The sequence below is a fragment of the Salvelinus fontinalis genome, chromosome 5 (genome assembly GCF_029448725.1).
Source record: "Salvelinus fontinalis isolate EN_2023a chromosome 5, ASM2944872v1, whole genome shotgun sequence".
Lineage (NCBI taxonomy): Eukaryota > Metazoa > Chordata > Actinopteri > Salmoniformes > Salmonidae > Salvelinus > Salvelinus fontinalis.
This window is the reverse complement of record NC_074669.1, coordinates 13324852-13352709: the sequence shown is the minus strand read 5'-3', so window position 1 is coordinate 13352709 and position 27858 is coordinate 13324852. Positions and strand designations below refer to the sequence as shown.

The window sequence follows — 27858 nt, the reverse complement described above, 5'->3', positions numbered from 1 at the left end:
CTCCATTAACCAGTTTATAATAGCAATAAGGCACTTCTGGGGTTTGTGGTATATGGCCAATATACCATGGCTAATGGCTGTATCCAGGCACTCTGCGATGCGTCGTGGATAAGAACAGCCCTTAGCCATCTTATATTGGCCATATACCACAGCCTCTTGGCCCTTATTGTTTAATTATAGACTAGTTATAGAGAGCCCACCTGATGGCACAGTGCAGTTTATGAGGCATGCACTAACCTACTGACCCACAGTCTTTTAGCCTAAATTAGTATTGTATAATACTATAATATAGGCCTACTAATATGGCCTAACTATGTGGGCCTAACAACTTTTTTTGTTTGAATAACACAGTAAAGTTATTCACTTAATGTAAGAAACCCCTTACAATTGAATGTGATTTTGTCAGTCAACAGTGAACAATAACACTTCTGCACAACAGCTTAACTCTTTGCTTTTATATAAAACATCAAAATAGCATCTCTTTCTATTCCATGTTTCTAATGAGTGCTTGATAGGCTGAATCTTGTTCATAAGAATGTGCCAGGTGGCCTGTATGAATTAATCTTCTATTTTGAGTATAGGGACTTTAGAGAACTGTAACCTGTCCCTATGCTGTTTTAATGAATCAATTCAATTACTTGCCTTGACTATAACCATGAAGTAGACCCAACTATAAAATTAGAGATGGAATGTTATAGAATATACGTTTTTTTCTTCTTCTTTGTAATAGATAAAAAGTATACAAAATGAAGAGCAATAATGACTTGAGACCGTGTGGGAAGACAAGGGAGGGGCTTATAAAGTATCAACTTCAATGTTTTAGCTTTTGAGGCGTGCACCGCAGAAAACCCTCACTAAACCCTTAGGTTACTTTCATACAACCACTGTTTATAAGCTCATCCGCACTTTTAGCCTACACACGGAGTTCTGACGTTCGATTTAAACGTAGTTCCTTCGTTGGAATTAGACTGTTGATTCAACGTTGTTGGAGAGCTGGGTTTGAATTCCTGCATTTTCTCCCGCAAGATTGTGTTTGAACCTTTACTGTTCCGAACCCACAAGTCTTGGAGTCAAAACGTAGGAGGGAAAGGACAAGAAAAAGCCAAAAAGGCTATCTGAAACATGCTCTCCTTGTTGTGCCTCATGCTGTTTGTTCCACGTGTGTTCTCCTCATCGACACGTAAGTAGCCTACAAAACTCAGAAGTGTGATATTGGGAGAAGCCGACTACCAAGTTTGCCATAAGCCTGTTTCGACTGATTTGAAGGGGAGGGACGCTCACCCTCTATTAGTCAACAAAAAAAGTTACATCTTATGTACATGTTACAATTCTCAACAATGTGTTAGATACATTGTATGTAAAGGTAAAGGTACAAAATACAAAACTCACTGTCTGATTCACAGGTGTCCAGACTGTCCACATGTGTACTTGCCAGGTTATTATAAAATACATGTATTATGAACTGGGTGATTTGAGCCCTGAATGCTGATTGGCTGAAAGCTGTGGTATAACAACATTTATAAACTGGGTGGTTCAACCCTGAATTCTGATTAGGTGACAGCCATGGTAAATCAGACCATATACCATGGGTATGACAGAACATGTATTTTTAGTGCTCTAATTACCTTGGTAACCAGTTTATAATAGCAATATGGCACCTCTGGGGTTTGTGATATATGGCCAATATACCACGGCTAAGGGCTGTCTCCAGGCATTCCATGTTGCGTTGTGCCTAAGAACAGCCCTTACCCGTGGTATATTGGCCATATACCACACCTCCTCGGGCCATATTGCTTAAGTATACCATGAGTATGACCCCAAAATATTTTATTAACCAGTTTATAATAGCAATAAGGCACCTTGGGGGTTTGTGATATATGGCCATGTATCCAGGCACTCCGTGTTGCTTCGTGCACAAGAACAGCCCTTAGCCGTGGTATATTGGTCATATACGACACCCACTCGGGCCTGAATGCTTAAATAAAGCTCACATAATACAATAATAAATGAACAGATTATGAGTTATATTTCAAGATGTCTGATTTTTTATGTTCAAAATATGGGCATAATGTTTGGTGGATTTGAAGATGAATTGTAAGTAAATTGGTAATAACTACTTACTTATAATGTCTGCATAGGAGATTATGGCATTGTACACATTTGTGCATGAGTAATTGTAAACTATTCTTCATATACATTTCACCTATTGAAACCAATATCCTGTGAGAACGATTCAAAGACAAAGTGAATGCCTGTTGGATCATTTTATTTTATGGTAATGTTATCCTATGAAAACCGCTAAATTGGATTTCTTTGTAATGTATTGTTGAACTAACAGAGAAATAGGCCACAGAGGTGATTAAGTTCAAAATTAAAAAATTCATCTGAAATTCCTAAGTTGAAAATTGATGCAATGTTGCTGTGAAACATACAATTAATTTACCCTATTTGTGTAAACGTAAAGTGTAAATATCAGTGGACACACTGGTTTCGGCACATCTCACACCAAGTCCTCTTTAGTCCGGTCAGACTCATAGCGCGTAGCATATTGCCACATATGTTAGATAGCTTGTCTACCGCCCACCAACAGCACACTTAATAAACCTCCTCACATTAACCCTTGAATCTCCCCCAAAGGAGCCAAGTCCTAACACATTCAAACAGGAACGCTTCTCAGGGCATTTCTAATGAAGCATCCATCATAAGATGAGTCAGAAGAGTAAAGGAATAGTGGGGATGGAAAAGCATTCAAGAATTTGACCAACAACCTTGTCGGACCTCTCCAAGTGATCTCCCAACAGTTTCAGCACAGGACCCATAAATCCACTTCATAACTCTCAGGTTCCCCTGAGTGTTTGCAATCAGAAAGATTCATTATCTATTAACTCTGAACATATTAATATCAAGAACAAAAATGTTCAAGCAAATCAAATCAAAGTTTATTGCCGTACGTGTTAAGCCATCATCAGCTCCAGGAGTGAAGCCCATTTAAAGTAGTGTGTTTCTGTATGTCTCTCCCCCAGCAGTGGCTGTAATCTTCCCCCAGGACCCGGCGTTGCGGATGGGCTCCAGCCTGACGGCCACGTGCACAGTGAGCCCCGAGCGGGGGCTGCATGCCAACACTATGTACTGGACCATGAACGGGAAGAGACTCCCTAGTAGCACGTATGACCTGCTGAGCCCCAACTGCCTCAGTGTCACTCTGCACCACCTCAATGGCTCCCAGCAACAGTCTGGGGACAACCTGGTGTGTCACAGCGGAGATGGACATGTCCTAGCTGGCTCCTGTCTCTACGTGGGCAGTAAGTGTCAGACTGGCCCTGGAGGCCTCAACCACTTCTTCTGGGGACAGGTTTTCAGAACATTGAATCCAAATCAAAATGATCCTGTGTTGTTTTTCATTCTATTCCCCCTTCAGATTTATTTCCTCCTTGAATTTGGGTGAAAATGACAAAAACTTCTCAGATGTTCTGAAAACTAGATTGTGGTCCTTAAACTGTCTGTGCTCAAAAGGACAGCGCTGGGGTGTAACAAGGAGATAGACAAGTGAATACTGTCGGAGTCATCAATACTGTCAGAGTAAGCAGCTCAGGGCAGTGCATTTACAAAATATATATTTTTTGTTTGTTTAAAAGCCTTTTTGATTATAAGCTGTGTGTTTGCTAGGATTTTAAAGCCTGCTATATTACTCCACTCTAATCTCTAGTGTCTCCCGGCAGTGGTTTAAGTACAGGGGATCATGTATTATACATGACATGTATTGACAGAGGCAATGTTTCACTCATGCAGAAATCTTTGCAAACAACAGAGCCCATGTGAAAATAATAGTTTTTCTATTAAAATCCTAATGTACAGAGCCTATTCTGTCCGTCTTTGAATCATATACCCAGAGCCTCAGTTTAGCTGCTCATTTCGTTGTAATCAGCATCACTACTTTGCTTCTGTCTCTAACTACATCTGTGTTTGATAGTCTATCATGGAGAGGAAATGAGAGAGGAGCTGAATCCTCTAGCCTGTCGTCTGAGGTTAAGCAATGTGCCAGTTTGTCATTATGGAATTGAGTGATCATTATTACCCATTGTGAAATAGGAACTACTATACTGATGTATTTGTTTGTGGTACATAAGCACTCTGTTTAATGCATCATTTTAATGTCCATTGTGATACTAAGGTGTTTATAACAGCTTTGTATAATACACATTGCACAACCACTCTTGTAGCCATTAAGAGAACCATATCTTTTCACTGTTAATGTGCAGTGCCCCCGGAGAAGCCGGTCAACCTAACCTGCTGGTCCCGAAACACAAAGGACCTGAGCTGCAAGTGGACCCCTGGGGGTCGGGGCGAAACCTTCATCAAAACCAAATACACCCTCAAGTACAAATTGAGGTGAGAGCCACAGATGTCCAGCATCTCCCAGGTGATCACCCAACCTACCATAATTTCTGCCTAGAAACAATGATCGATGCATCACCTGGAACACAATTACTTTCTTTTACTCACTAAAGGCCTATGTAATTCTGATGATACATTGCAAAGACTGTAACCACTGTTTTGTTGTACTGCAGGCATTCATTTGACTCTTAATGCTGTTTACACTGTTAACATTTCAAGGTCCCGTGCACACTGAAAATGTTACGCTTTACTGGTTGTTGGCAGTACATTATATTGAGAATTTTGTTACAGATATGAGTGACTTTATGTTGCTGTGTGTTCTGTGCAGGTGGTACGGGCGAGAGAGGGAATGTGAGGAATACAGCACGGGGCAACGCTACACGTGTTATATCCCCCGGGACTTGGCCCTCTTTACTCCCTACGAGATCTGGGTGGAGGCGTCCAATCAGCTAGGGACTGCCACCTCTGATGTCATCACTCTGGATATCCTGGATGTGGGTAAGTGGAGTGAGCCTTTTGTCCAGTCTCCCTCCTGCTCCCCACCCCGCTCCAGACCTGCTAGGGTGGGTACGCCATGAAAATGTCCCGTCACGACGGTAGGACGTGCTAAATTCTTCCTCTCTTCTGTGTTACATGAGTCCATCGTGATCTCATCCTTTCCTTTTCTCTCCTCCTCGCCTCACATCACTAACTCGCCGCCTGATCTCCTGCATATGGCTAACACACTTTCATGTGAGAAAGGAAATGTATGTGTTCCCAATCAATCCCAATAACAATATCATGGATTATGGCTGTGATTATTAAAGATAAACTGAACTGTACTAAATGTTCACTGAACTTCAGACATTTGGCAAAAGTGATACACTTACAAAACACAATGAGGATGGGAAAATAAGGTTGAGGACATGAAACTAAATATCACAAAATTTAGCTTGGCCTTCATATTGGTCTTGTATTACAATGTTGCAATATGCCAGTTTACCACACTAGTTTATGATAAAACTATAATCAACAGTCATATGTTGTATGTCCCTGCCTATCTTCAGGCTATGCTCAAACCCTACACCCCAATCCCTCCCTATCTTCAGGCTATGCTCAAACCCTACACCCCAATCCCTCCCTATCTTCAGGCTATGCTCAAACCCTACACTCCAATCCCTCCCTATCTTCAGGCTATGCTCAAACCCTACACCCGAATCCCTCCCTATCTTCAGGCTATGCTCAAACCCTACACCCCAATCCCTCCCTATCTTCAGGCTATGCTCAAACCCTACACCCCAATCCCTCCCTATCTTCAGGCTATGCTCAAACCCTACACCCCAATCCCTCCCTATCTTCAGGCTATGCTCAAACCCTACACCCGAATCCCTCCCTATCTTCAGGCTATGCTCAAACCCTACACCCCAATCCAAGCACTCTGTTCTGCCACCTCTGGTCTCTTGGCCCTCCCACCCCTATAGGAGGGCAGCTCCTGCTCATTCCAGTCCAAGCTCTTCTCTGTCCTGGCACCCCAATGGTGGAACCAGCTTCCCCCTTAAGCTAGGACAGCAAAGTCCATGCCCATACTCCGAAAGCACCTGAAACCCTACCTCTTCAAATAGTATCTTAAATAATGGCCAGGTCACAGTTGTAAATGACAATTTGTTCTCAACTAGCTTACCTGGTTAAATAAAGGTGAAATAAAATAAAAAATAAATAAATAATAATCCACCTCTTCACCTCGACCCCCCTCCCCCCAAAAAACACTTGCACTTCACTCCCTCCCCTTTCTAGCTCTGACTTTGTTGATAACTACTTTATTGAGGAAAAGTTTACTTACTATGCTTGTGATATGTGGTTGTCCCACCTAGTTATCTTTAAGATTAATACACTAACTAAGCCGCTCTGGATAAGAGCGTCTGCTAAATGCCTAAAATGTAAATGTAATGTATAGCCTAAGGATTGAGGTGTGTCCCTGTGGTTAAAAGGGAAAGCGATTGACCTTTGTGTTGCTCTGCTATGTCCCTCCCTACTATACTGGACACACCTAGAGACTACAGGTAGGTTGGTCTGAAGGGAGAGGAGACTGGTCGGAAGGAGGGAGGATGCCTAACACATGACGCATCAAGTAACTTCATATTTCTTCACCAACTCCGCAGTGGAAAACATAAGCTGTGGAATCTTCCTTGATTTTCTGCTCCCCTGGGGGGCGAACTTGATGAAACCAATAAAGTGCATCAGCACACACAACAAGTCAAACAGGAAATGAATGGAGCTATAGACTTCTCAAGAAGACAATCACAAATTGTCTTCTGACATTTTTATATGATTCTCTCTCCTCCTCATTCTCTCTTTATATGATTCTCTCTCTCTTTCCCCCTCTATCAACAGCATCAAAGTACTTGACTTATTTGAGAGCCTTACTGCAGTGGGAAACATGTTTTTTTAATGCTGGAGCGTGTGCCTAAATCATCAGACTGGGGAGAGAGCAGAAACAGACACTGACCTGATTACCCTGCGTCCATAACTACACTCATTCTCAGGACTGGGAGAGAAGGAGAGAGTGAGAGAAAATGAGAGGGGGGGGGGGAGAGGAGGGGAAGGAGATTGTGCATGAGGCAGGAAGAGAGAAAGAGAGGGAGAGAAAGAAAGAGAGAATGAGACCGGGAGTGAGAGCAAGAGGATAAAATGTGGAGGATACTGTGAACTTAAGGAGAGAAGCAAAGTGTTCTTTCAGAGTAGATGAGATAGACAGCATTGGTGCTGGACAACAGTGCAGCCCAGGCCCGACACTGAACATTCATGACCGTGTTTTATTCAAGCATGGTGGCTGTGATATCTAGATATAGCTGTAGTGTCTGTACAGTGTGGTACAATATTTACCAAGGGGTTTCTCAGAGTGGAGAGTGTGGATGCTGCCTCATCTCAGTCCTCTACTTGTTCAGGGCAGAAATATAGAACATAATAATGTACTGCAAAACCTTAAACAACAAAGATAAAAAATATATATATATTTTTGTGCTCATGAAGCATTGCTAAGGGTATACTCTATTTACTGAAATTAGCAGTGGTGGAAAAAGTACCCAATTGTCATACTTGAGTAAAGGTAATGATACCTTAATAAAAAAGTCACCCAGTAAAATACTACTTGAGTAAAAGTAAAAAAATATTTTGTTTTAAATTTACTGTAATTGCTCAAATATACTTACTATAAGTATAAAAAGTATAAGTAACAGTATAAATCATTTCACATTTCTTGTATTAAGCAAATCAAACTGCGCCATTTTCTTGTTTTTTTTAAATTTACGGATAGCCAGGGGCAACCTCCAACAAACGAAGCATTTGTGTTTAGTGAGTTGGCCAGATCAGAGGCAGAAGGGATGACCAGGGATGTTCTCTTGAGAGGTGAATAAATTGGACCACTTTCCTGTCCTGCTATACATTCAAAATGTAACGAGTATATTAGGTGTCAGGTAAAATGTATGGAGTAAAAAGTACATTATTTTATTTAGGAATGTAGTGAAGTAAAAGTAGTCAAAAAATATAGATAGGAAAGTACAGATACCCCAAAAAACCACTTAAGTAGTATATTCAATTATTTTAACTTAAGTACTTTACCACTGGAAATTTGTATTGAGTTTTTTGTTCCGTAGGTTTAGCACATATAAGTCATTATACAGCTTTGTGACCAACCGGTGTCTACATCCCTGTTGTTTCAGTGACCACAGACCCTCCAGATAATGTCCATGTGAGTCGTGTGGGGGAGCTTGAGGACCAACTGACAGTGCATTGGGGCATCCCCCCGGCACTCAAAGACTTCCTCTTCCAGGCCAAATACCAGATACGCTACCGACTGGAGGACAGCACTGAATGGAAGGTAGAGTAGTAACGTTACTCCAGCTTTGTTTCAACATTCATTCACATTTCTCTCTCTCTGAGGTACAGTGCCACGTCTATGGCATCTCATATCTGTGTAAATATTTGAGATGTATGAGTGTCAGGTACTCTCCAGGGATTACAGAGCTGTATTTTGGCTTTCAAGCCAAGCTTGTGCATGCTTGATTGTGGATTCTGTTTTTACTGAAAGATAGGCGTGAAAGTCTGATTTCTGCTACTTAACGTGTTTTTGTCAGGAATGTGTGCATGTGTGTGTGGTTAATAGATTCACTATGAGAGTATTTTTTATATATTTTCTTTGATGTCTCTCAGGTGGTGGACGATGTAGGTAACCAGACATCGTGCCGGCTAGCGGGGCTAAGGGCAGGGACGGTGTACTTTGTCCAGGTGAGGTGCAACCCAGTGGGGATCTACGGCTCCAGGAAGGCTGGGATCTGGAGTGACTGGAGCCACCCTTCAGCTGCCTCCACACCCCACAGTGGTGAGTAAAGATTTACATAGCACTTTAAGAGGAAGGATAGGTCTCATAAGGTGTTATAACACTGCATTAGGATTTATTTACAGCAGACATAAGCTTGCTGGGGCGTTTATGACATTCGTGAGCACTTGTTGATCTTCAATAGTGCACATTGAAGATTTTATGGGAAATCGTGTAAAGTTTAATATTATTATGGCTCATGATGAGCCATGGGACATTAAATTGCCCTCTAATAATCAACCTTTCATTGCCAATTAAACCAAAGAAACAATAACCTCATCCCAGATTAGTCTTCAACATCCTGGGAAAATGAGATTCAAACCGTATGTGACCACAGAACGCCAAACATCAAATTACATGATAGAAATCTTTCATCTGAGGATTAAAATAACTCAAGCTGAGATGGCAAAGAGTTGAGGGAGACATCAGATAGATATACTTTTTTTCTCTTTCGTTAGGCAACTTGAAATGCAGTCCGTCAGTTGCACACAGGGCATTAACACTGAGTGGAAACAGATTTGGGGAGTACAATGGCAGATAATGGGTTACAAAGGTTATGTGGTATTTACTTGGAAGGGGGAGGAAGTTGGTATCAGGCTCTGTTTGCCATGGGATATTGGTTGTGGCCGGCTTTATATTGGGAGTGCACCAAATCAATTTTGTGAATCCTTTCTATTGTAGTCATATCGAATGTATTATAATCAAATAGACTATTCTCAATACTCAAGAGAATGACCTTGCACATTAGCCAGAGCCCAGAGGTTATGCAGAGTTCCTAGCCCCGTGTGAGCCACTGACCGCTCGTCTCCAGCTGGTTAAGTTGTAGGAGAACATTAGGTTCCATTCAATCAAACCTGCATTGCGGTTACGCGACAGCTCTTTTCCCCATGGTCAAATAAAATCACAAAATAACTATGGGTACTGCAGGAAGTGTGTGGACGGGGAGTAGTTTGTACACAATGGCACTGCGTAAACACGGCTGTGGCAGGTTCAATTGAATTGGAGCCAGTGTTCCTCTGAGCAGTCCTCTCTGACTAACCTTGTTCACACTGTCTTCTCCCTGGGCAGAGCGGCTGCAGAGTGGATCATGTGAGCCCAAGCCAGGCGAACAGAACTCCACCCTGCGACGGGAGCTCAAGCAGTTCTTTGGCTGGGTTCGCAAACACGCCTATGGCTGCAGCGGCATGTCAATCAAACTCTACGACCAGTGGCGGGTGTGGCTGCAGAAATCGCATAAAACGCGCAACCAGGTAGGTAAGAATAATATCCCCTTTATTTCTGTTATAACTCAGTCATGGTACATAACTGTGAAGCCTATGCTATGTACTACTAGGCTACTGTAGCTCCTTATCACAACAACACCCTCTGTTGTCAATGTGTTGAACTCTGCATACACCCTGATTTTCTGACCCCTTTGTCCTGAATTGAACTTTTGCGATGTGTTCAGTGTTGTGGAAGCACACAGAACCATCATTGCCCTAAAACTTGTTAGACATTCTGATGTCTGTGTCTGTTTTATGCTCAGGTATGTGTGCGATTTCCACTTTTTCGGCACAGAGTACAGCTTAATGTTGATATCCACTCAGTTTTCTGAGTCATGCAATATCATTTTATTATTTTAATGGCATAGATTTGATTTTCAGTCGATTACCACAACAAAGAGAAATGAGCATGTTAATATAATTAAGAACCACTTTAATGTGTTGCTTTTGTGTTCTCTCTGTGACGCGAGGAGCTTGTTTCACAACATAACTCACCCCAAATGGCAGCCAGGAGGACTGAGCTCACCGCTAAGCCACATCCTCTGTACGCCCCCTGAACCTAATCGTTGGTTGTTATGCTACTGAGGACAAGAGAACTGCCTGACACGTTTAGCTCACATGATTAGCGTGGCGTATCCCGAATAGTGTCTGTGTTTAACTGCTCTGAGAAAAAAGGGCAGTTCAACTGGCTGTTACCAATACAATATTCAAATAACATACAGCTCAGACACCCATACATACCCCACAAGACATGCCACCAGGGGTCTCTTCACAGTCCAAGTCCAAAGAAAATTCACGGCAACGCTCAGTATTATACATGATCGCATGGAACTCCCTTCTCCAGTTTCTAAAGTAAACAGCAAAATGGCCTTAAACAAAACAGATGAATTAAAACCTCTACGGGATCGGTGACCCCTCCGCAGGATGGTTGAGCTAACGTAGGCTAATGTGATAAGCATGAGGTTGTAAGTAACAACAAAAAATCCCATGACATTGACATATCTGATATGGCAGAAAGCTTCAATTCTTGTTAGTCTAACTGCACTGTCCAATTTACAGTAGCTATTACAGTGAAATAATACCATGCTATTGTTTGAGTGCACAATTATGAACTTGAAAATGTATTAATAAACCAATTAGGCACATTTGGGCAGTCCTGATACAAAATTTTGAACAGATATGCAATGGTTCATTGGATCAGTAAGAGACTTTGCACATACACTGCTGCCACCTTGTGGCCAAAATCTAAATTGCACCTGGGCTGGAATAATACATTACGGCCTCTCTTGCATTTCAAAGACGGGAAAAAACAGTTGAAAACGCATGTTTTTTTCCCTTTGTATTATCTTTTACCAGAACTAATGTGTTATATTCTCCTACATTAATTTCACATTTCACAATTTCACATCTAACTGACTGTGCTACAGGCAGTTAGATTTGGGTATGTAATTTTAGGCGAAAATTGAAAAAAAGGGTCGGATCCTTAAGAGGTTATAAACATCTTAAAAGGCACAATAGTGACTGTGAAATGACACACACACACACACACACACACACACACACACACACACACACACACACACACACACACACACACACACACACAATCTACACACATTATTATTTAGTTGTATATCGTTGTATTTTACATTTGTGTGACTGTCTATCAGTGTAGCAGTGTTTTGTTATTTGTCATGTTTTATATTTTTTTGTGGACTCCAGGAAGAATAGTTGCTGCTTTGGCAAAAGCTAATGGGGATCCAAATAAACTAAAAACCAATACGCAATTAGTGTCAGTATGATAAGGAATATGAATTACCGTTCAATTGAATTACCCCAATATTAAACATTTGTTTTCCCTTTCAGATTCTATAAGGCGATAAATCATAACACATCCTAAACATCATTGAAATATTTAAGCAACATTCACAACAGCAACTGAGAAACTGTCAGAAGGCCACTTTGAGGCCTCTCGGTGAAAGCGATCCAACACTGGATATTCCAGCATTTGTTCACACACAACAACTCTTCTTTGTAGGAATCCATGTGGAACAGAAAAAGACCTGATGCAAGACGCCAGCGTGTTACACTGCTGTCTGCAGCCCTGGATTAAAATAGAGTGGAATCCCATCTCTAAGAACTTCTCCTCTCCATCCCCTCCTCTCCACACAAACACACTCTTACACTCACATCTCCTGGGAGTGCCAAAGTGGAGAGCCTTTTTCTTAGCACATTTCAGACCAAGGCCCTCTGATCGCTGAGTGGGAGCATGGAAAAGTTTCTTAATGTAGCATTAGTATGTGCTCGACTCAGATGGCCATAAATCATCTTACAGACTACCGTCAGATCAGACACATAGTGGCCACCATCACAGGCTTTTACCACAGACACAAGGGCATTATGCAATCTTGCTGGAATGTCATATACAGTATAAAGAACTTCACTAATTCAGCTCCTGTTCTGGAAACTCAATCACAGAACATTTGTCAGAATTCAATAAGATGAAGGTATTTTCATAATGTATTTCCATTCTAGCAACTTTAATAGCCACACAGTTGTCTAAGCCACACTATATATAAACAAAAGTATGTGGACACGCCTTCAAATTAGTGGATTCGGTTATTTCAGCCACACAGGTATAAAATGGCGCACACCGCCATGCAATCTCCATAGACAAACATTGTCAGTAGAATTGCCTTAGTGAAGAGCTCAGTGACTTTCAACGTGGCACCTTTCATTTGGTCAAATTTCTGCCCTGCTAGAGCTTCCCCGGTCAATTCTAAGTGCTGTTATTGTGACGTGGAAACATCTAGGAGCAACAACGGCTCAGGCGCAAAGTGGTAGGCCACACAAGCTCACAGAACGGGACCACCGAGTGCTGAAGTGGGTAGCACGTAAAAATCATCTGTCCACTACAGAGTTCCAAACTGCATCTGGAAGCAACGTCAGCACAAGATCTGGCCGTTGGGAGCATCATGAAATGGGTTTCCATGGCCGAGCAGCCGCACACAAGCCTGAGATCACAATGCCAAGCGTCGGTTGGAGTGGTGGAAAGCTCACCGCCATTAGACTCTGGAGCAGTGGAAACGCATCCTCTGGAGTGATGTATCACATGTCACCATCTGGCAGTCCGACTGGGTTTGGCGGATGTCAGGAAAACGCTACCTGCTCCAATGCATAGTGCCAATTGTAAAGTTAGGTGGAGGAGGAATAATGGTTCAGGCCCTTTAGTTCCAGTGAAGGGAAATCTTAACACTAGAGCATACAATGACAATTTAGACAATTCTGTGCTTCCAACTTTGTGGTAACAGTTTGGGGAAGGCCCTTTCCTGTTCAGCATGACAATTCCTTTGTGCACAAAACAAGGTCCAAGCAGGAATGGTTTGTCGAGATCGGTGTGGAACGCCGACTGCGAGCCAGGCCTAATTGCCCAACATCAGTGCCCAACCTTACTAATGCTCGTGGCTGAATGGAACCAAGTCCCCGCAGCAATGTTCCAACATCTAGTGGAAAGCCTTCCCAGAAGAGTGGAGGCTGTTAAAGCAGCAAAGGAGGGGGACCAACTCCATATTAATGCCCATGATTTTAGAATGAGATATTTGACAAGCAGGTGTCCACATACTTTTGGTCAAGTAGTGCATGCATTAATGGATGTAATTGCATAGGTCTTTTAATTACAAAAACTTGGGTTGGTATGCTCATACACCGTTTTGTGGATTGGCTGGTGTATACAGTCATAGCAATTGAACTTCAGATATTTCTGCAGTTTGTTGGTCATATGGAAGTGTTTTCTTGTTCTTTGGGTTTGTACTACTCTGGATTCCTTTTGTTGAAATAAGTGGCATAATGTTTAACTGTATATACTGTGTCTGAGTGACTGTGCAGATGAGGACATTTTTATATTGCTTATATTTTTGTATATGAATATTTAAGAAATTCTAATTAATAATTTCCCTCATTAAGTTATGTTCAGTTATCAATGATAAATATAACTGTCAAATATTTTGGCCGTTTGTCTATAAAACAATAAAGGAATAACACTTGCCATGGAATGTTTTTTTATTAAAAGAGCAAATTATCACACAGGTACACATGCAGAGATAAGCAGGATACAGAATGACCCTGGGCAGACACTGCAGCAGTCAGGTGGAGCCAGGGAAGGATCAATAACTTAGGCAAATGAATAAAAAGGGGGAAGTTGCAGAAGAGGAGTCCATCAATCCCTGTCTGGGCGGCAACCTCCTGGGAGTCCCCATCACACCGACTCCTCGGAGTCGTATTTAAAGTCCTGCAGGATGTCACTCAGGGCCTCCTTATTCTTTATGATGCTGCAGCAGGGGAGACAGATGGAGGCATTAGAGCAGGGCTCTCCAACCTTGTCCCTGGAGAGCTACCGTCATGTAGGTTCACTCCAACCCTAATCTAGCACACCTGATTCTAATAACTAGCTGGTTGATAAATTGAACCAGGTTTGGAGCGAAAACCTACAGGAGGGTAGCTCTCCAGGAACAGGGTGGAGAGCCCTGAATGCATTCCCTGTGAGTAGTCTGCATGCAAACAGCAGGTAGGTCTTATGAGAAATGACATCAGTGATTGCACATGGCAATGGAGCAACTTAACGAGACACTGAGCTGCCCCTGCAGCTTCAACACTCAGCAGTTTGAGTCAGCACATTGAGGGAATGAGTTGGTTAATGGGGAGACAAAGCCCTGAAAGGAAGAGTGAAATCTGCTCTTACTCCTGCTTGACCTCCTGGATCTTCTCCTGACAGCCCTCGTCTTCTGGGTGATCCTGAGCCTTCTGCTTTGCCAGCTGCAGCTTAGCCGTCTGTGGACAACGAGACATGTGTAAACCATTTATCAGACGTGGATCTGGAGCAATCAAATGTTAACACCAGCCTGGGCCAGACTAGAGACCAATCCTCAAAAAGGGATTTAGTTTGAGAAACCCCTACCTGACGTAGAACAAAACCCAACCATATTTTTTCACATCTCTTGTGTCCAATTTATGAATTGGATGATTGTGTAAAAATATCTTTCTGCAAAAGTGGTTAATTTGATAGATATTGTGACTTAAAGTGCAGAATAATGCCTGGCTGGAGTGGGAGGGGGCACATAAGCTCATGTAATGCAATATTGCAAGCTCAAATTTGGAACAGAAATAGTCTTGTCGGTCCTTCATACACCCACAAACAACATAAGGATAGCATAATGCATCTTGGAAATAGACCTGTAAACACAGAGATACAATAGGCGGAAATATAAACTATGAATATTTATGATGAATGTAAGCCTTCCTTTTTAGTAGCTGATTAAAAGGACAGCTTTCCAAATCAAATTTGCTCTTATTCAGTGCTGTATGGTTCTGCCTGACACAAACACAGTTACAAGTGTTTTGATTTTGTGGGTATTGTCAGCTATAAATAAGACAAGTGGGCTCAGACACCGAGAACTTCTATTTTCTATTTGTTCAGCCCCTACTCTTGCAGATACATTAGGGAAACCCCTAGATGTGCCTCCTTTTTCCAATATGATGTCAAAAATCCAATATGGCTGCCAAAAAAACATTAAATGGTGGTTAAATCACTTGTATATAGAGATGTTTTAATTGAGACATTTCAGATGTGTACTGTTCTTATGACCTGTACTGAAGACTATTTTGGTGCAATTCAACTTAGTTGGGAATTCAATATGCCTTCCATAATTACTCATCTTTGTCTGGATCTTTTTTTTTTTTAAAGGCTGCAGACTGCTCGGCATGGTAACACCAAATATTCCAAGTTACAAGCCTCTGAGGATCAATGAGACAACTGGGACCTCCAACGAAAGGGAAAAAAATCCAACCCTGGACTCGGACACCCTCTCCCTAACTCTAAAACTTGCCCCTGCTGTTTGTTAAATTGCCCCTCCAGGATTGGGCTCTTAATTAAGTCACCTCCTTATCATTTATAAGTGAGCTTTGATTCATGGATAATCCAATACGGCTGCCTGAATCCAACATGACCTTACGCTGGCTCACTGCATTCGTGATGCACATTAGGATGTACGAGTGCACTCTGAAGCTGTTCAGGTTGAGGTGACTCATGCATTGTCTGGGAAGCTTTGCAGTAATCCCAACATCTGTTTAAGGATATATGCCATCTATGGCAAACAAGAGGCCCCTTAGAATGGTCAAATTTAAACAAAGATGTTGTATGTCATCGTTTACGGTGGCTGGGGATTGACTTAGTGGCCTTTGTGCACTTTGCTTGACAAGCTCCACCTCCTCTGCAATCCAGGGATCATCTTCAAATGTATATGGAGCTGTGCTACGTCCCACATAATGCTTCTTAGTCATTCTATGACCTACACAAGTAACCTCTAATTAACCTGAGGTTGCCTCACCGGTTCAGTTACTAGCCTGTAGAGTTCTATCTTACTATCCAGGTCTGTACCCAAACAATCCGAGCTTCTACTTTTAAAAATCCACCTTTCCAGAAACAAGTCTCTCACCGTTGCCGCTTGCTATAGACCACCCTATGTCCCCAGCTGTGCCTTGGACACCATATGTGAATTTATTGCCCCCCATCTATCTTCAGAGCTCATGCTGCTATGCTTAACACCCCGGCCATCCTACAATCTAAGCTTGATGCCCTCAATCTCACACAAATTATCAATGAACCTACCAGGTACAACCCCAAATCCATAAACACGGGCACCCTCATAGATATCATCCTAACCAACTTGCCCTCCAAATACACCTCTGCTGTTTTCAACCAAGATCTCAGGGATCACTGCCTGCATCCGTAATGGGTCCGTAGTCAAATGACCATCCCTCACTGTCAAACGCTCCCTAAAACACTTCAGCGAGCAGGCCTTTCTAAATCGACCTGGCCCGGGTATCCTGGAAGGACATTGACCTCATCCCGTCAGTTAAGGATGCATGGTTATTCTTTAAAAGTGCCTTCCTCACCATCTTAAATAAGCATGCCCCATTCAAAAAAAAATTAGAACCAGGAACAGATATAGCCCTTGATTCTCTCCGGACCTGACTGCCCTTGACCAGCAATGCTCCGCCCACAACCGTAAGGCTCTCCAGAGGGTAGTGAGGTCTGCACAACGCATCACTGGGGGCAAACTATCTGCCCTCCAGGACACCTACACCACCCGATGTCACAGGAAGGCCATAAAGATCATCAAGGACAACAACCAGCCGAGCCACTGCCTGTTCACCCCGCTTTCATCCAGAAGGCGAGGTCAGTACAGGTGCATCAAAGCAGGGACCGAGAGACTGAAAAACAGCTTCTATCTCAAGGTCATCAGACTGTTAAACAGCCACTACTAACATTGAGTGGCTGCTGCCATACATGTAGAAAATGTATCACTAGCCACTTTAAACAATGCCACTTAATATAATGTTTACATACCCTACATTACTCATCTCATATGTATATACTGTACTCGATACCATCTACTGCATCTTGCCTATGCCGTTCTGTACCATCACTCATTCATATATCTTTATGTACATATTCTTCATCCCTTTACACTTGTGTGTATAAGGTAGCTGTTGTGAAATTGTTAGGTTAGATTACTCGTTGGTTATTACTGCATTGTCGGAACTAGAAGCACAAGCATTTCGCTACACTCGCATTAACATCGGCTGTGTATGTGACAAATAAAATTTGATTTGAAATGGTCGCCTAAAGTGGTTCGTACGCTGTGTCATGGTCCCCTGGAGGTTTTGTCTAGTCCCAAAGGACATTCTCGAGATGTTGTGTCATGGTCCCCCGGATGTTTACAAGTTATTTAACCTCCATAAAAATGGTACTATGGCAGCCATATTGGATTTGACGGCATATTGGAATTAAGGTCAAATCCATCGTGGCCCCAAAGACAATCTGACTTAATCACAAGAGTAGGGGCTAAAGTAACAAAATCCAAAGAACCTTGGACCCAAAAAATCAATTTCTGATGTCTGAGCCCACTTGTTTTCCTTAGAGCAGATTACAATAGCCACATCAAAATCCATGTGTAACTGTATGTATTCTTGTCAGGCAGCACCATACAGCACTGAATGAGAGCAAATTTCACTAATCAGCTCCCAAAAATCAACACTTACATTCATCATAAATATTCATAGTTGACATTGTATCTTTGTGTTTACAGGTCTATATTCCCAAGATGCATTAAGATTGTTCATGTAGGACAGACAAGTGCCTACTTGTATTACATTTCAGCAATATCAGCTCTTGCAATATTGGGTTACATGAGCTTATACAGCCCAGCCCCCCCTCCAGCAAGACATTATTCTGCACTTGGGAGTTTAGGGGGGTGTCTCACAATATCTATCAAATAAACCACTTTTGCAGTAAAATACAACAATCCATTTCATAAATGGGAGACATTTGGGATGTGGGCTAGGGCTATCTCAAAAATGTGGGGGACTTGCCACTAGCCTAGATCCAGAAGAAGGAAAGTCAATGCCAGACTTCTGACGTTATGAAAATTGATAGTATGGAAAATGTAAGATATTATTTAAATCTTGTTAAATTCCCATTTTTACTGACAGATTGAGCTTCACATTACAATTGTGCATTACAAAGCATGATCATTAAAATATGTCTACTATGTGTCAATTGTTGCACAATTGCTTCTCTCTATTGATGACAAGATAAGTTCATTATTGTTATGTTCAATTGCTGAACAATGAACACTGATGAAGCAGTATATACAGGATGGGATACATTCTCAGAGGAGAAATCTGACCCCTTGTGGCTGACTGATGGAAGTCTGATGATGAACCTTGGAGGTGATGCACTATTGCAGAAGCCTCAAAACAGGTCCTAGAGAGCTACTGGGCATGCAGGTATTTGTTCCAGCTCTTCAGTAACACTACGGATTCTGCTAATCATGGCCTAGAGTGTGAAAATCATGATTTGAATCAGGTGTGATATTGATGGTCTAGAATAAAAGCAAGCACATCCAGTAGATTTCCAGGACTATAATTGCAGAACACTGCACTGCAAATATATGCATGTTCAACTGAAAATTCATATAAACTATATAAAACTCAATGCTTGATATCCATATGTAATCCCTAAGCGCCAACATCAGTCAACTGAGCACTGTTACAGCAACACAGAGGCGGCATTTCGTTTCATTCCCACTAAACCTGGTGTAAAAAATATGCTACACAATTAATTTTCCCCATGTTTACACCGATACAATCTTTCAATTTGGGAAGAGTGAGCAAGGGCACACTGGGGGCCTGGTCCCAGATCTTGCCAACTCCATTGCTAATAGTCAAGCCATGTTTGGCATGACAATGAGTGACAAGAAGATGGCAGGATAACACAAATTGACTGGTACAGGCTAAAATTTGGTTATGGGGTTGGTTACGGTAAGTTCAATTTCGGTTAGTCGTTTTACAGGTCAGGAGCTTCCTTAAAGCATATCCCAGGTCAGTGTACTAGGTAAGAGAGAGTCATTACCAGTTCAAGCTTCTGCTTTTCTTTACTCTGCAGCTTGTCAATGTGTTCAGAGAGATCTGGACGGTCGAAGTCTTGGTGCAGCCGCTCCTTTATCTCTAGCACCTCCTTTGAGAGGCCACAGAAAGCCTGCGTTATCTCATGCACCAGCTGCCTGTAGTGGTCAAAGTCATAGTGGGGCCCCGTCCTCAAGTATGCTTCATGGCCTCTGGAGAGAAATAAACATGTTAGTCCATCTTCACCTACTTTAAGTGAACAGAAAGGCAGGAAGGGCATCTATGCATCAACTGAAAATAATGCAGGCCTACTTACTCGTCAAAAAGCCTGTACGCTTCAACCCTTTCAGCTTGAACGGCATAAAATCGATGGACCAATGCTTGAAAGTCTGTGGGTACCTAGGATGAAGAGAATGGGAAGACAAAAAAATATATAGACCTGTGAGTGGTGAACATTGGTAAAACAATTGCTAACTACAGTAATAGTTCATTTTATTTGCTAGGTAAAAGTAGCTTGTCTCAGTTATTAACTTGCTAATACCTAACTATTTTGGGGAGTTGGTGTTACACTGACATGGTTACAAAATGTTTTGAAGAACCTGACAACATTTTTAGCTAGCTATGTTTACTACCTAACGTTATACATCTAATTAGCTAAAGATATTGTTATAGCTAGCTAGCTACTTCCACAACGTGCCTACTTGGCATTATAAACTGGGTAGTTCGAGCCCTTAATGCTGATTTGTTGACCACCGTGGTATATCAGACCGTATACCACGGGTGTGACAAAACATGTATTTTTACTGCTCTAATTACATTGGTGTAGACCATCATTGTAAATAAGAATTAGTTCTTAAACTGACTTGACTAATTAAATAAAAGGTTTCACAACCAGTTTATAATAGCAATAAGGCACCTCGGGGGTTTGTGATATATGGCCAATATACCACGGCTAAGGCCTGTGTCCAGGCAATCCACGTTGCGTCGTGGCCGTGAAAGAACAGCCCTTTGCCGTGGTATGTTGGCAATATACCACACCTCCTCGGGCCTTAGTGCTTAATTATAGCTAACTTCTTGTCCGGTGTCGCCTATGTTGTTCAGTTAACCCACACGAGACAAGCTAACGTTAGCCAGTTAACTAGCTTTCATATACAAACTGCATGTTGTTGTCTCAAATAAATGTATTGCAATAAACAAACTTACCATGTCAATGTTGTTGAAAATGTCGCTGTACAGTTTGGTTAATAAACGAGGTGTAAAACAGTAGCGGGTATCGTTTTGGCTTTGTTCATCATGATTCAACTATTTTGAAGACAAGTAAATATGCTTCCTGTTTATGTGCATCCTTCAATTATGTCCGATGGTACAACTAGAACCCGAAAGGTTGCTAGAAAATGTAGCATAAAAATAACGTTAATAGTGGTCCATATTTATTGTAGATAAATCTAAACAAGTTCAAAAGTACATTTAATTTTTTTTATTTCAACAAACAATATTGTATTTGTTGAACAAGTAACACAGGCTAGAACCTCATCCTAGGATTTGTTTCAAGCCGAACATAAACGTTGTTGTACACGCGGTTCACTTGAAAGTAAAATGGCGTCAAGAAGAGTGTCATCGGTTCCTAAAAGTCAGAAACTTACCCTTGGAGATTCAAAAAGGTAGCTGAACATGTTCTTCGTCAATGTAGAAAGCGAATATAATTGTATGTTTGCAAAATATGAATAAAAATTGCTGCAATTTTACTGATGTACTTTATGTTATTGTATGATCAGCTGCTAGCTGTGTTAACACGTTACAATAAAATCTGTACAAACACGGATACGTATGTGCTATGTGCTGTCATTATCTTGTGGATCTCATCATCAACTTTTATCAGCTGCCTTTACCCTTAGGCTACGTGTGTACGTTTTTATGTTATTTTCAGTTCCAAAGCTGTGATTGAAAACAGCAAGAGCAACAACAGTGGAACTGGAAACACCAGCAAAGGCAACAGCAGTGGGAATGGAAATAAAACTAAATGTAAGTTTGAAAGAACAATTTAAATGACACATAAAACCTTGTTTTACAATTATCAATGTTACAAATAACATTGTCCTTTTTTCAGCTGGTGGTACAATAGTGAAGTCTCGATATCTACAAACTGTTGAAAAGGCACCTCTAACCAAGGTAGTGTTATGAGTTCATGTCAATTGCTGATCTCTGTATTCAATTTAATAGTTAGTTAGTACTCTCAAAATGAATTAACAAATTTCACCCCTGTACCTTTCCACAGAACAATTTGCTCACCAATGAGTCCACCCTTGTGCCACCAAGGCCTGCCTCACCTAAACCGGGTAGTGTTAAACCACGGGTGGGGTCTCCCGCAAGGCGTTCCATGGCTCCTCAGTCACTTCGCAATCCTACTCGTAAGTGCTTCCAGTGATTAGTGAGATGTTTGGCTGTACTCTACCGTGGCCAACCTGTTTATTTTTCAATGTCTTTGGCCATGTGAAGTTTAGTGTAGAGAGCCCTGAGATTATATGCGTACTTAATACTTAACACTTTTTATTCTCCAGCAATGATGTCAAGTGTCCTTGAGCCTTCACAATTAGGAAGAAGTATTCTGCAATCCACAATCTTAGATGGTCACTGTCTTCGCCCTGACTTTGATGTCTCTGCCATTAAAGGTAAACTGTCCTTTTATTCAGATCATGTTGATAACAAATCAGCATTTGGGAATCAACAGTTAAGATGCTATGTCTCTCCTATATTACAGACAAGACAGTGTTACAAAATGCAGCAGTAGAACCTGAAAGAAACGATGAACACGAAAAGAGACTCCTAGAGATGCAGACGTTCTTGTTGGCTTACCTCACAGCCAAGGTAACGATTATATTTGGTATATTTCTTAATCAGACATGTTTTATTGGTATTTTGCCCCTTAAGGTTAACTTTGTTCCCCTCTTTAACTACTCTGATGGTTCGGTGAATTCAGATGGAGAATAATAGCCAGAAATTGAAGGCGGAGGCGGAGGGGCGTATTATAGCCGTGATGGAGGAAGAGGAGCTGCTACGGAAGGAAGTCCATGAGAAGAAGCGCCAGTACCTCCTCCTGGAGAAGAACAAGCAGCTGGACGACCTGCTCGATTTACAGGTCAGAAGTAATTTCTCTCCAAATACAGCCTAAACAAACTTTGATTGATGTAAAAACAATTTGTTATCCTGTGTTTTTTTTGCATTATCATTATGGTATGGTTGTTGATATGAATTCTAAAAATAAAAAAAACTTGTTGTAAAATCATCTGATCTATGATTTGATTTTGAATAATCAGACATTTTATATTTTCAGATCACAGCACTAACTCCTGTGGCTGATGCCGCAAAGCAGTTCACACAGGAATACAAGTCTTTTGCCACTGCAGTTGACACCACACGACATGAGCTGCCAGTGAAGAACTTCTACATTGACGGGGATAGAATGACATTTCTGGGTTGGTATTATTCCATTCAATTTGCCACATTACTGGAAAGTGAAGAGAACCTTGGCGTTAACTGGATTTACTGCTTATGCATATGATCCCCCCTCCCCCCCAATGAATGTGTTTGTATACAAAAACCGTGGTTCCTACCCATTCAGATAAAGCCACTGCTAGCTTGAAGGAGAGTGAGGAAGTGTTGCTGCAGTGCACACAGGGAGCTCACCATGGCAATGAGAAATCTGCTGAGTGCCTGAGAGGGGTGAAAACTGCTGCACAGGACATCAGCAAGCAGCTCTCAGGGTAAAAACATAGATTAGAGTGACTTAAGACATGTCATTTTTAGTTTCTAAGTCTTTCGAAACCATTATGAATGATCAGCTTGCTCTTTGACTAGTGTATTTCCATTTACGCATAAGGGTACGTGTTTTAAACTGGTCAAGATCAATCACTTGAAGACACTTATGTATTCCAAAGATATGATGAACAATGAATGAATGAACATGTAGTGGGTTTGTTTTGGTGACCATAGGATTTACTTTTTCACAGGGGTTTTTCAGAGTTATTGGAGCTGTCATCATTGGTCAGTCGCCAGACGGTTCAGATTCAGCAGGCCTTGGAAGAGGAGCAGCTTGGATTGACAAGAGTTCAGGAACTCTATTGCCCCAAACAGTGAAGCAGCATTGAGAACATTGTGTAGAATGTACAGCCTATAGTTAAGGAATAAGGCCGAGGGGGTGCGGTATATGGCCAATATTCCACCACTAACGGCTGTTCTAATGCAATGCGGAGTGCCTGGATACAGCCCTTAGCCGTTGTATATTGGCCATATACTACAAACCTCCAAAGTGCCTTATTGCTATTATAAACTGGTAATTAGAGCAGTAAAAATAAATGTTTTGTCATACCCGTGGTATACGGTCTGATATACCACGGCTGTCGGCCAGTCAGCATTCAGGGCGTGAACCACTCAGTTTATAATTTTTGTTAACATACAGTAGTTAAATTACTTGAATTACTGACCATGGGAATTATTTTGTGAAACTTTTTATTAAATTGTATACATCAATATGTAATAGCTGTTCAAAGACCTTATTCTTGGAATACATTTCTGTTTCCTCTAAGAGTTAATTGTAAACATTTGTATCCATATGATGTTAGTGCAGGTATACATTGTATCACCATTATGCCTCTAGCACACTGACAGCGTCATTACGTTTTGCTACACCAGAAGTACAGTACATTAATTTCCAATGGAACTCTGCGTTTGCCTTGCAGCATTGCGTTGCAGTGTGTTCTATGTGGTGCATATGTTGGAGTTATCGAACAGTATGAATCATATTGCATGCGTAGACAGCATGACTGAAATAGTAGCAGAAGGTGAATGATGAATGTTTTTTTTGCAATCATATCTAGATGATGCTGCTTAGCATTTTGTGCAATGACGGTGTTAGTGTGATCGAGGCGTTACGCCTCTGAGACCGACAGCATCACTGCATCAATATTGTTTTTACTGGATGTGTGCAACAAAAGTTAACATTCCCCTTTTGCTACTGTTTGTGTCAAGTCTAAGCATACAATTTGATGCATAAGTTTATGCACCACACAGAACGCACTGCCTCTGCAACACAATGCTGTAAGGCAAATGCAGTGTTCTATTGGAAATGAATGTACTTCTGGTAAACCAAAACGCAATGACGCTGTCGGTCAGATCATTTTACATGCTAGTCGGAAACTTGACATTTCCGACTTGCTGATTCGTTAAACGTGGCACGTGTATAACTACAGTTAGCAAGTAAACGACTGGTACGTGATGTTTGCAGCAATGTTTGTTGCAAAACATCAGTTTGCCAGATGTGGGCTGTCCATACCACCCTCTAGCGCCATGCGATCGAGGACCGTGCTATTGCCATACCAGGCAGTGATGCAGCCAGTCGAAATGCTCTCAATAGTACAGCTGTACAACCTTTTGAGGACTTGAGGGCCAATGCCAAACTTTTTCAACCCCCTGAGGCGGAAGAGGCGCTGCCGCGCCGCCTTCACGACTGCACGTGTATTTGGACCATTTTAAGTGTTTAGTGATATGAACACCAAGGAACTTGAAGCTCTCGACCTGCTCCACTGTGGCCCCGTCGTTGTGGTTGGGGGTTTGCTCGCCCCCCCCCCCCCCCATTTCCTGTAGTCCACGATCAGTTCCTTGGTCTTACGTTGAGGGAGAGGTTGTTGTTCTGGCACCACACTGCCAGGTCACTGACCTTCTCCCTGTAAGCTGAGTCATCGTCGTGTCATCAGCAAACTTGATGGTGTTGGAGTCGTGCGTGGCCATTCAGTCGTGTGGGAACAGGAAGTACAGGAGGGGACGAAGCACACACCCCTGTGTTGAGGGTCAGTGTGGCGGAGGTGATGTTGCCTAAACACATAGATGCAAGACAGCCTGGGTGGGTCCTAGCTAGTTTGTTTTTTTGACTAGTAAAAGACACTGAATAGGTAGATAATTGCAGTGTTCATTAAGATATCTGACATACAGAGCACACCTCTTAAATATAATTGTATCACAAGAACAAACTTACATATGTCACAGCAAAGAAAGAGCGAGGGAGAAAGAGATTGGAGGGACACAGATAGGCATAGGTAGGCCACCAGGCAGACAGAAACGTGCATCGGGAATGTCAAGAGGTAGGCTTATAGCTATCACAATGCTGTATTTCACAATTTATTGGAGTGCAATGTCTCATGCAATTTCACTAAAATAGGGGCAATCAATGAGTAGGCTGAACTATTCTACACTCAACAGACTGAAGACCAAACACACTAGTGTGTTTCATAGCAAAGAAAAAGAGGAGCAGGTGAGGGAGAGAGGATCTGGGCAGGTAGAGAGACAGTCAGTACCATGTGCATAGGCTACAGTGCAGTCGGAAAGTATTCAGACCCCTTGACTTTTACATAACCTGATATTTGACATTTACATAAGTATTCAGACCTTTTACTCAGTACTTTGTTGAAGCACATTTGGCACTGATTACAGCCTCAAGTCTTCTTGGGTATGACGATACAAGCTTGGCACACCTATTTGGGGAGTTTCTCCCATTCTTCTCTGCAGATCCTCTCAAGCTCTGTCAGGTTGGATGGGGAGCTTTGCTGCACAACTATTTCCAGGTCTCTAGAGATGTTTGAGTGGGTTCAAATCCGGGCTCTGGCTGGGTCACTCAAGAACATTGAGACTTGTCCCGAAGCCACTCCTGCGTTGTCTTGGCTCTATGCTTAGGGTCGTTGTCCTGTTGGAAGGTGACACTTTGCCACCAGTCTGAGGTCCTCAGCGCTCTGGAGCAGGTTTTCATCAAGGATCTCTCTGTACTTTGCTCCGTTCATCTGACTAGTGTCCCATTCTCTGCCGCTGAAAAACATCCCCACAGCATGATGCTGCCACCACCATGCTTTAACGTAGGGATGGTGCCAGGTTTCTTCTAGACGTGACACTTGTCATTCAGGCCAAATAGTTCAATCTTGGTTTCATCAGACCAGAGAATCTTGTTTCTCATGGTCTGAGAGAATCCTTTAGGTGCCTTTTGGCAAACTCCAAGCGGGCTGTCATGTGCCTTTTACTGAGGAGTGGTTTCCATCTGGCCACTCTACCATAAAGGCCTGATTGGTGGAGTGCTGCAGAGATGGTTATCTTTCTGGAAGGTTCTCCCATCACAGAGGAACTGTAGAGCTCTGTCAAAGTGACCATTGGGTTCTTGGTCACCTCCCTGACCAAGGCCCTTCTCCCCCGATTGCTCAGTTTGGCCGTGCGGCCAGCTCTAGAAAGAGTCTTGGTGGTTCCAAACTTCTTCCATTTTTAAGAATGACGGAGGCCATTGTGTTTTTGGGGACCTTCAATGCTGCTGAAATGTGTTGGTACCCTTCCCCAGATCTGTGCCTTGACACAATCCTTTCTCTGAGCTCTACTGACAATCCCTTCCACCTCATGGCTTGGTTTATGCTCTGACATGCGCTGTCAGCTGTCAAATTGCCAAATGCATCAGTTTAATTAGGCCTAAATGTGCAATAAAAAGTATTGCCTATAGCTTATTTAATTAAACCCTGGCTGGCTGTTGGTTTCTTAGGTCAGAGTTCTCCAAACCTGTTCCCAGAGAGCTATACATTCCTGTAGGGTTTCGCTCCAACTCCAGTTGTACCTAACTTGATTCAGTTTATCAACCAGCTAATTATTAAATCGAATGCGGTAGGGTTGGAGTGAAAACCTACAGGTTGGTAGCTCTCCGCAAACAGGGTTGGAGAGTTCTGTCCTAGGCAATAGATCGCAAAGCAGCATCCCCGCTAAACTTTTTAAAAATGGCAAGTTCACTTTCTTGTCCATAAACACAGTCAAGTGCAAATATGGTTTAGCAGCTCAAATCAGGGGCATTTTTATTAGGAAGGACGTCTACCATGGAAGGATCGCTACAGTAATGATAATGATCACACTCCATCAACTTAAATATTATGTGGAAGGGAGACCTATACATTTGGCAGTCAAACACGAGTTATTAGTGTAGCCTAAAATCACCTCGACATGACGTTGAAATATCTTCACGCCTTCAATAAAAACCTCCAGGCTTCCGTCGTAACAGTCAATTCAATTGGAAAAAAATAAATAATTACAGGTGGCAGTTTGTAACAACGAATCGTTTGTGAATCGTCCTCTGGAATAACGCACATGCTTGGATAATAATTACAAAACCAACGTCTCTAGTTATACCCGTACGAATAGGGATATAACGTGTCAAATAATAGGCTTGTCTGCATAGAGTGCGCCGCATCATCCCATGGGATATGTCAAACCTGCACAGGGCAGAAATATCACTGAAATATTCTAGTTCCTACACATTACATTCTATATTCAAACAAAATGTATATTTTTATAGGCAAATAGCCAGCATCA

At 42.0% G+C, this 27858-nt stretch overlaps 3 protein-coding genes across 6 annotated transcripts; 2 read left to right on the top strand and 1 right to left on the bottom strand.

Annotated features, from left to right (window-relative positions):
- The first annotated feature begins 98 nt into the window (after positions 1-98).
- LOC129855151 (cytokine receptor-like factor 1) lies at positions 99-14054 on the top strand. Of its 4 annotated transcripts, none has more exons than XM_055922523.1 (8): positions 99-1180; positions 3027-3302; positions 4260-4389; positions 4724-4893; positions 8094-8251; positions 8584-8752; positions 9818-9999; positions 12050-14054. In XM_055922523.1, exons 1-8 carry the CDS (start codon positions 1123-1125, stop codon positions 12122-12124), a joined length of 1218 nt encoding a protein of 405 aa, XP_055778498.1. In that variant the 5' UTR covers positions 99-1122; the 3' UTR covers positions 12125-14054. The 4 variants fall into 4 exon arrangements, with proteins under 4 accessions (XP_055778498.1, XP_055778497.1, XP_055778499.1 ...); XM_055922522.1 differs by having other exon boundaries at positions 3024-3302; XM_055922524.1 differs by having other exon boundaries at positions 3024-3302; positions 9818-10003.
- Positions 14053-20839, bottom strand: rex1bd (required for excision 1-B domain containing). The gene is made up of 5 exons (XM_055922526.1): positions 20680-20839; positions 19793-19875; positions 19484-19688; positions 14750-14838; positions 14053-14339 (listed from the first exon to the last, which is right to left on the bottom strand). Exons 1-5 carry the CDS (start codon positions 20680-20682, stop codon positions 14267-14269), a joined length of 453 nt encoding a protein of 150 aa, XP_055778501.1. The 5' UTR covers positions 20683-20839; the 3' UTR covers positions 14053-14266.
- Positions 20840-21027: 188 nt separating this feature from the next.
- On the top strand, positions 21028-24010 carry LOC129855152 (HAUS augmin-like complex subunit 8). The gene is made up of 10 exons (XM_055922525.1): positions 21028-21137; positions 21404-21498; positions 21584-21645; positions 21752-21884; positions 22035-22145; positions 22235-22341; positions 22454-22612; positions 22808-22949; positions 23096-23237; positions 23484-24010. Exons 1-10 carry the CDS (start codon positions 21073-21075, stop codon positions 23608-23610), a joined length of 1143 nt encoding a protein of 380 aa, XP_055778500.1. The 5' UTR covers positions 21028-21072; the 3' UTR covers positions 23611-24010.
- Positions 24011-27858: the final 3848 nt, after the last annotated feature.